The 9,886-nt window shown below is 35.7% G+C and overlaps 1 protein-coding gene across 1 annotated transcript; it reads right to left on the reverse strand.

Annotated features, from left to right (window-relative positions):
• Nucleotides 1-4,191: 4,191 nt before the first annotated feature.
• LOC127135724 (ubiquitin-like modifier-activating enzyme atg7) lies at nt 4,192-6,548 on the reverse strand. The gene is made up of 8 exons (XM_051062366.1): nt 6,426-6,548; nt 5,697-5,886; nt 5,500-5,599; nt 5,261-5,405; nt 5,023-5,181; nt 4,744-4,932; nt 4,394-4,585; nt 4,192-4,311 (listed from the first exon to the last, which is right to left on the reverse strand). The coding sequence occupies exons 2-8, from the start codon at nt 5,740-5,742 to the stop codon at nt 4,192-4,194; spliced, it is 951 nt and encodes a 316-aa protein (XP_050918323.1). The 5' UTR covers nt 5,743-5,886; nt 6,426-6,548.
• Nucleotides 6,549-9,886: the final 3,338 nt, after the last annotated feature.

Here is a 9,886-nt window from a genome sequence, read left to right on the forward strand (position 1 = left end):
CATTAACTTTTTATTTATGTTGTTAATTTCTCTTAATTCAATGTTATTTTTGAGGTCATTCATGCATTTCTTAAAATAGTTAATATTTTCTTTTTTCTATTTTATTTATATAAAATATTAACTCAAATTTTATTTCTTTCGGTGATTAATCACGCTTTTAAAGAGTGGTCTCATAACTAAACTAATTAAAATTGTGCAAAACGAGCACGCTATTTTTCATTTCTCCCCTGTATTTTGCAAATTCTTTATAAATTATGGATATTTAAATTGTATGTGACTAAACTCTTTATTAACACGTATTATTGGTTAACTCTCCTTTTAATAATATAATTAAATATTTAATCTCATTCATCTTTTATTTTATTAATCTATTCAAACATTAACTAAATTATTTATTTAAAAATGTTCAAATAAATTTTTAAATAGGTTAATATATCCCTCCGGCTTTTGAAAATGTCAAATTTATGATAGATTGCTTTGAATGTTTTAGCAGAGCAGTCTAATATTTGGTAAAGCTTTAATTTTACTATGCTTATTTTTATCCCTAATCACAATTTTTCTTCCTCCCTTAAATGAAAATTTTGTTTTGATGAGAGCTGTTGTGAAAGCCAATAATAATATCCCCAAACAAATAAATAGAAAACATACAAGATAAAATTCATTACTTAACTTTCAATTTAAAAGAAATAAATAAAACTTTTTCAAGTATAATATTTATACCTACAAGATTGTGAGTTCTTTCTATTATAATTTTTACATAAAATAATTATATTTTTCCAAACATCCAACAAATCCGACTTTAATAATAATTACTCCCTTGATCTTATTTATAAAAAAAATATTTAATAAATATGTTATATATTTTGTCTATATATTACTATCTAAATAAATTAATTATTCAATATATTTAAAAAATTAATTTTGTCTTAATAGAAATAGAGGGTTCAGATGTAAATAACTATAACTTTTATTTTAAAAAAATTTAACATGTAGTTTAACATTTTTTTGACAGTGCATTTAAATTTATGGTTAATGAAGTTATATAGTGGTTTATTAACCACTCACGTGAACATTTAAAAAAAATGTAGTAAAAAAAGAAAATTGTAGTAAAGTTGTCTAAATTTTGTTGTATTAAACAAACAATTATTCCTCTTTTGTTTGTTTGTATCTATTTATGCAACCAGAAATAGGATCTGGGTCTATAACTACGAAGTAAATAGATATATTAGTGTCGTAACTTGATGAAATGCGATTCTTTTGTTCCCTTGCTCGTGTAACCTGAAATATGCTTTATTACTGATATCAGAATGAACCTTGGGTTGTGTGGTCTTCTGACGTATCTCTTTTCATTTCCCTGTATTGCAATGTGGGACTATGAGGTTCTTGTTTGGTTCATAAAAATGACTAGTTTTTTTTATTCTGAGCATGAGCAGGTTCTGATTTGGGGATATGAGAACAAAAAGATAAGGGTATATTCAGAAGGGTTCTATTTCAGAGAGGTGTACTACTCACTATAATCATATAAATCATTTGCATGTAAGTTAAACTCATCACATGGTCTATCTCTATAGCTCAATCACTTAACTAGGTAGAGTATTTCTTAATGCTCGTAATGTTTCTACTACATCATGCGAATTTTTAAAAATATTTTTGTTTTTTTGTTTTTGGCGACACACTCTTACATATTCTACAAAGATCATTCTAAGAGGCGTTTTATAAGTTGAGTTATTTTTATTTTGAAGATTCATCTCAGAAATATTTTAATAAATACCATATTTATTTACCCATTCAGTAGATATTTCAGAGATTCATCTTCGAAATTATGGATGAGATTTTGAAATTTTCTGTCACCTTTGCATGTCAGATATTTTCGGAGATGCATCTCCAGAAATATATAATAAAAGAAGCAGTTGCATGATCACACAACCATTATTGTCATAGTTGGTTTTCAGCCAAACCCTTTAGCAAAAAGCCCTTTATTCCTAATCCATTTTTTCACTCCAAATCTCAATTCTTTTGGTTCATCACATCATAGGGAGCAAAAGAAGATAAAATTTCAGGTGAAGATCATTCATTTCCCTCTACATTGCTCACATTAATCATGTTTTTTTTTTCTGGAAAAAAAAGCATTGTATTTGATGATGTATCTCCGGAACAAGTATGAACTTGTCCAGAGATGCATCTCCGGAAGTTGTATGTGTTTGATTTCCAGTTTTGTCTTTAGCAGTAGCGCTTATATGTTGTTATGTTGTAATTGTTTTCATTAGATATGGTGCACCCCCATATTTTTCCCAAAACAAGTTGTTTCTCTGGATGTCCAAGGAGTTGTCGTTAAGACGATAGATGTTGGCAACCAATTTAAAAACAAGCAAGAGTTCGTATCTCATGATCAAATGCTTTAATGGATTCGTATGGAGGTCTAAAAACTTGGATTTGGTGTGGTTATCGGAAGGTCCGATAATGGTTCGAATAGAAGATGCGCTTTTGTGACAATGACGTGCGAAAGAAGCGGGAAATGTAAAACTCCTCTCCGGAATTTTTAAAGAGACACACTAGTTCTAGAAACTATGAGTGTCCGTTTAAGGTGCGTGGTTACATGTTGACAAACAAAAACTGGATATTTAATCTGATATGTGGTTTGACATAACCATGATTTGTATGAAAAATTAGCCGGTCATCCTAGTGTGTGTCGTCTCATGCCGGAAGAGACGGAATGTGTTGCTGACATGACCTTGAATCTGATTCAACTGAAAAATATACTTGAAACATTGAATTGGAAACAAACCAAAAATATATCAAATATCAAGCAAGTGTATAATATTCGGTACCTAACTAACAAGGCGTTTATGAGGGGATAGAATTGAGATGCAACAACCACTACAACAAACAAGACCTTAGACAGCGCTTTTTTTAGCCTTAGACAGCGCTTTAAAGCGCCGTCTAAACCTCCGCTGCTAAAGGTTTAGACAGCGCTTTTTTAAATCTTAAAAGCGCTGTCTAAGCCCCCCCCCCCCCCCCCTTAGACAGCGCTTTGGCCAAAAGCGCTTTATAAGACCCTCTTATTTTAAATTTTTTAGGTATACCTTAGACAGCGCTTTTGAAAAGCGCTGTCTAAGCCCCACCCCCTTAGACAGCGCTTTGGCCAAAAGCGCTTTCTAAGACCCTCCTATTTTAATTTTTTTAGGTATACCTTAGACAGCGCTTTTCAAAAAGCGCTGTCTAAGCCCCCCCCTTAGACAGCGCTTTTGCCTAAAGCGCTTTCTAATCCCCCCCTTAGACAGCGCTTTTTACAAAAGCGCTGTCTAAGGTATACGAAAATTTTTGAAGCTTTTGTTTTAAACCACATTTTTTCCAGGTTTATAAACCAGAATTTCTACCTGTTTTCAACCAGATTTTGACAGACAATTATCACATTTTATATATGCCATTTTGGCCTTTTTTCTACCAATTTTTGGCTAACAAATATATATATATACCAATTCAAACCAATTTTGCCTTAAATGTATCAAAATATATACAAATTTATGTACACATTTACAAGTCATAACATATACTACAAATGTACACATTAATTACACAAATTTATGAACAAACATTGAGCTTTATCATGAATTGACACCACTCCTCTTTGGTGGTAGGTTTTTTCCTAGCTACGGTCTTCTTAGCACCAGAACTTTTTACCCGTGCGGAGGCGTTGCTAACCTCCTTTTTTTGTTGTGCGGAGGCATTGCTAACCTCATTTTCTTGAAGCTACATGTCATATAAATAGTTAGATCAAATTAAGAATGTAACAACTTCCATGAATATATGTCATATAATTGTATATTACCTCTTTTCTTGAAACCGTGGACTCGGTATGCCGTGGAATCGCATTATCTTTTGATTTGGATTTTGTGGGAGTCTATTTAACATAACCAAGGAAAATATGTAAGTAAAATTTTAAGCATAAATTTTAAACTTTGAATATACACATTAAAGTTAACATAAGTTTTAAGCATACCTCATATCCTACGCATATGAGGTTTGTCGGCCATGCAACAAACGAACCTACTGCTTCGTGCACCGTTGTTAATATCGGCTTCTGCATATATCCTGAAAATGTGTAGTCAGTATGTGAATTTCATGCAGGATACATAAAGCAGGTCAGAGACTCTTTTCAAGATTGTTCCACATAAAATCAATTTGGAAGAATTACCCTTGAGGGTGATGCAAAATCCCTACTAAAAGTTCAACAGCAAGGGCAGAAGCAATAGGAGCTAGCCCCGGTCGGGTCACAGTACATTGCTGGTCCAGAGTGCGGTTGGACGTTGACTGCAGAAAGTAAGTATGAATTAGTTAGTGAGGTATGTTATATCTCTTCATATATCACACCACAATGCTGCATGTAAATTACATCAGTTGGTGCAACAACATCGTTGCAGAAATAGCATCCCAGTCTATGTTTTCCATTTGCATCATTTACAGACAAATCGGCAGATGAAGAACTAGCTGTTTCAGCACTCGAATCACAGGCGCTGCTGAAAGGACCCGCTCCGTGACGCATAACCAAGAAACTTTCAAACCCCAGTGCTGCAGTCATGGTAATCTATAAATATACATGTTAGTCAAGAAGATGCAATCAAAACTATGAAAGGAATAACAGTCGTAATATACGCTTTAGTTTAAAATATGAATCATGTGTTAATCAGTGATATAAATATAAATGGCAACATATATAAAATTTAAAAGTATAAACTGGCCAACCTTGATAGCATTGGCACAGAGAAGTGTTGGGAGCCAACGACTTTCCCTCGTATCTGTCAATAAAAAAACTGCATCATGAGCATCAATCAAATCGCGCAAACGTCTGCAATCGTCAAGTACATTCTCCTGTTCCTGGCTATTTACAGGGTGTCCAGGCATTGGTATAGCCATAACAATGCCTTCCGCTTCCTGAAAAAGAATAAGAAAAACATTCAATTATGTGGAAAATTTTATTATAGGCTTTAGCTTCAAGTGAAATCTCAGGGATTGATGGTCTACCACTGCAGGAAATATCCGTTTGAGACTTTCAACTGCTGCTGTAGCTTTAAACTCTCCGCCATTAAGACAGTTATCCAAAGTATAAAGAGACTGCCTCAATGGATTAGACATAGCCACCCTGCCATTGTCAACTAGAGTAATTTTTCGGACACCCCATGCCTGCAGCGAAAAATATAAGTTATCAAGAATTGAAATACTGAAACAACAAAAACAGGGTTTTCTCAATACTAATACTCACCATAAGCATGCGCGCAACCTGGCATCCAAGTGTGCCTGCTCCAAGGAGAAGACACTTGAGGGAAGACAAAGCACTCAAGTCCAAAGATGGCAAAGCACGCCACCTCATAAGCTTTAAATTCAAATCTGCAGCAGATACAGCCAACCTATAAAAACACATTCAAAAAATTAGATATGCTGAAAAAATAAGTTGCATACTAAATAAAACTTACACCGGAGAAAATAATGAAGACAATGAACCTGGTTGGATCCATGGATTGTGCAAGACTAATACACCTAGGTACTTTTCTTCCCTTATTAAGTTCCCATCCAACTGCATTAGGCACAACATCTTTCCACCCTATATAGTTACTCTTTTCACATTAGAAACCCAACAAAATAAAAATAAAGAGATATCTATCAACAAAATAACTGTCACATAATTAACGCAGCTCTACCTTGTGGAACTGTTAATAATGCTTCACCAACAAGGGACAAGCTCATATCAGCAAAACCCCGGTTCTCCCTGTAGCAGAAAAACTGAACAGACTTGAGATTCCACCTTGCAGAAATAAGTGCTAAGAGGTTGCGCAGGGGCCATCCAGGATTATTTGGGAGATGACACGGGTCATAAAACCCAAATAGAATCTGTCAATAGAATCCAGTAAAACTTCACGAAGATATCTATAGTTTCATGTCCAGTGAGTTCTATGTCTGATTATGAAAAAGCAACTTCACACAAATTGCAATTAACTATTATAACAAGAGTTTGAAAAAAGGACCTTGTGAGCATCGCTCTTTTAGTTATCAGCATCAGAAATTCAAAGTACAAGGGCAATTGCTTTTCAGAAGCCAACACACATTGGAGAAAACATTGTTTGGCAACAACAATTTCATTACCCTCTTTTATCCCCTTTGCTTTGCCTTATCAGAAATCAAACCAAACCCTAATATTTTCACTATAAAAAGAAGCACACTCAGAGCAAGAAGGAGGTGGAGCAACCCTAAACAGTTAAGGCAAGCCACCATTACCCTTAAACCCCAAAAATAATTCAAGTTATCAGCATCAGAAATTCTAACCCAAACCTCTCTCAAATCTCTCAATACTCACTCACTTTCTCTCAGAAACCGAAGAAGAAGAAGAAACAAAATACATAAAGAAAAGATACAAAGTGAATTGACCTAACCTTTGTTATCGTCGTGGTGCTCCGGTCTTCTTATCCGGCGAAGCAATACCTCAAACCCCTCCATTTCCTCAGACAAAGTTACCATGAGGTAGAGTTTTGCATGGGGATTCAAACCCCCCTTGTTTGAGACTCTGATTTGCACCCATCATCATTTAATTTTTGTTTTCCAATCTAGTGTTCTTGATTTCCTCTCTTCGATTCAGCCCGGTGCTTATGAATTATGTTGTTTGGTTTGGGTATTCGTTTTTAGCAAGGTGAGACGAAGAGTTTGGTGCAAGGTTTAGGTTATCTTTGAGCTCTACCGCTGGCGGCGATGAGCTCCGGCGCGGCGGAGCGGGAGAGGGCTACTTTAGAGCGTGTTTTAAAAAATTTGAGGGAGGGAAGAGATTTCAGACCATCCACTCTTTAGTTTTTTTAATTGAAAGACTTTAAACAGCGCTTTCTCAAAAGCGCTGACTAAGGTCTATATTTAAAAGCGCTTTCTAAAAGCGCTGTCTAAGGGGGGGTCTTAGACAGCGCTTTCTAAAAGCGTTGTCTAAGACCCCCCCTTAGACAGCGCTTTCATTATTTTTTTAGAACATTTTCCGTGTTTTATTTTTATTTTAACCTTAGACAGCGCTTTCTTTTAAAAGCGCTGTCTAAGATGCGCTGTTAAAAAACCTTTTTGGCGTAGTGAACTCTTAAAACTATTGGATGATAACAATTATGTGTCTAGTACCAAACATGCGAGGATGGAGTTACTATTAGAGATATATTTTAGGCTCATCCTGATTCCATAAAGTTATTCAACATGTTTCCTACGATGCTCATACTTGATTCAACCTACAAGACCAACAAGCGGACAAGCTCCAAAGACAAAATGGATGTGCTTTCCTGAAATGGGTCACTTAATAACATGTATGTATGATATAGTGTGTGTTGACCTGACACGCTACGGTTTTTCGGAAACATTTTCCTATCGTGCACCGCCCCACCTCAAAATCCAAATTATCATTACATGTGTATTAGATGACTTTCAAAATCAAGTCATTTTGTTCAAGTTTACTTGAAACAGGGATGCCCTATGCCACTTACATCACCTGAGTGGATGGTTCATTCAACCACAAAAGTCGAGACTTGGCCAAATCATTTTATGGAAAGGATGTAAGAATTCGAGAAATTAAAAAACATTGAAAAAAAATCAAATGCACAAAAGTCCAATGGGGTACCACCAATAGATTTAGCCGGCGACATATGTTTCGATTCATTTTAATTTCTTGTTTTATCCGACAAGTAAGTGTATGTAATTGTGTCTCAATATAAATGAAGTATCATATATTCACCTTTTATTCATATTTTGTCTTAACACATTTTTTATCTTCTCCATAACAACATTTGTTTTTTTTGTAAATGAAAAAACATGTTATATTTTAGGGTTCTATTTTGAAACTGGTTCAAGAGAAGTTTCGGAGATGCATCTCTGGAAAAAGATAATAGGGTATGGAATCAGAGATATATCTCTAGAATCAACATGTCAGACATTGAGTGATCCATATTGATATATGGATTCTATAAATTAAGGTGCTCTTATGTTATATTTCACACAAACTGAAAATGTCTCAAATGTCACAATTAAACATTGACTGGTATGTCGCAAATGTATCTTTCTCCAGCTCTACACTCGGGCGCACGTTCAAGCTCAACGTTCACCTTCCTCAAAGATATCAAAGACGAAATCCATTATCTCCTATCTTATGGAGACAATCGAAAGATTATGAAGTTCAAGTATCGTTCACCGTCGATTGACAATTGAGAGAAGATTGAGTTCAGAAAATTTGAGCTCATGACGCAAGAAAATGTTAGGTATATGTGGAATATGCTTTTCCGTTTCAAAAAATGAGTTCCGCTCGAGTTGGAAGCGATGATTTCAAGATCGATCAAAGATATTCTGAAGATGTTGAAACGTCTACTTGGATATTGAAGTGTAATGTTGCATTTTATGTTAAACTCATCTATGTAATCCTAATTTTATTTTAAGAATCTTAATTTCAATTTGAAAAATTACATGCTTTTGAATCTGGTACTGATATGTATGTCTTACGAAAATGCAGCTATGGGAAATTTTCGGAGATGCATCTTCGAAATAAAATAAATCAAATAATAGGGCGTCACTCTGAATGGTCTTACTTCAGTGTGTGTTGGGGTGCGTCCGGAGATGCATCTCCGAAAACACAGGGCATTTGTGAAAATTCGCATGGTGCATTAGAAAATTATAGGGTGCATTAAGAAATGGTCTATAGTTAAATAATTAAAGGGCCGAATTAAAGAATGCTCTAAGAGTGTTTTGGATCATTGTTAGATGCCCAAAAGTGCTTATTTGAGCTATCATATGTGGGCATCTTTCACTCTTTTTCCTTGCTAAAATTGTCAAAACCACATTTGTTTTACATGGAATGCATTACATTGATAAACAAGCTTGGTGCCTTTGATTTGTGTGTTATTGTGCAGGAAAGGCATGAACTAATTGAAAATGAAGACACAAGAAAATTGGCAAAGGAACCAAAGAATACAAGCATTTCATCTGCCTGCTCGCTAGGCGAGGCTGTGGCGAAGCTTTGGTTCGCTAGGCGAGCTCCAGGCGAAAAGCCCCAGTAAATTGACAAATTAATTCGCCAGGCGAGCTGAAGGCGAAGGTGGTAGCGAGTTCATTCTGTTTTGGTGAAAAACGCAGCCAGCACTCACTCGCTAGGCGAAGCTCTAGCGAGTCCCCAGCGAGCATTCCAGTAGCAAAACCTCTCAACCTCGCTGGGGAGAAGGTTGAAGCGTGTCCTTCGCTAGGCGAAGGTATGTTCGCTAGGCGAACATGACAGTTCACCAGGCCCTGTTTTCTCTGGGCGCAGGGGCCTTTTGTGCCCATTTTAGACCCTCGCTAGGCGAGCCATTCTGCTCGCCTAGCGAACATGACAGCCCAGCAGTGGTCTATAAGTAGCAGGTGCCACTTTTGGGCACCATACCTCATTTTTACCAACTTTTTCCACTTTTGTACTTTCTTCTAGATATTTTTGCAGCATTGTTCTTGGGATCTTTATGCCCTAGTTTTCATTTTCTCTTCATCTTAGAACCATCTTCTACAAAAAGAAGGTGGATTCCCATCCAACTTCGATTATCCGACTTGGATGTTGATCAACCTTCTTTCCTTACTTGCCGACCAAGCTACCATGAAAATGAGTAGCTAAGTCATCCATTTGTCAAGGTTAGATGTAGGTGATTACTAGCTTTGTGTGTAAATGTAAGGATCCTCATATGTAAACTCTTTAACGGTAAATATATGATGAAAACTTTGTTTCTATTTAAAACTCTTTGTGTTGGTTTATGATCGAGAGATGTTTACCGACTCTTGACCTAGGTTTTCATCCAAACTTGTTTGTTAGCTAGAGATAGTAACGAATGATTTTGTTCACCATAAGGTTGAACCAAAAAGT

Source organism: Lathyrus oleraceus, chromosome 4, assembly GCF_024323335.1.
Source record: "Lathyrus oleraceus cultivar Zhongwan6 chromosome 4, CAAS_Psat_ZW6_1.0, whole genome shotgun sequence".
Classification (NCBI taxonomy): Eukaryota; Viridiplantae; Streptophyta; class Magnoliopsida; order Fabales; family Fabaceae; genus Lathyrus; species Lathyrus oleraceus.

Excerpts from the sequence above, each read along its gene's own strand:
- LOC127135724 (XM_051062366.1), bottom strand. The coding sequence starts at position 5,742 with ATGAGCTTGTCCCTTGTTGGTGAAGCATTATTAACAGTTCCACAAG. Across the intron at positions 5,600-5,696 it reads ATTATTAACAGTTCCACAAG|GGTGGAAAGATGTTGTGCCT; the intron begins GTAGAGCTGCGT and ends GTAACTATATAG. Across the intron at positions 4,312-4,393 it reads ATGTTGTTGCACCAACTGAT|TCAACGTCCAACCGCACTCT; the intron begins GTAATTTACATG and ends TACTTTCTGCAG.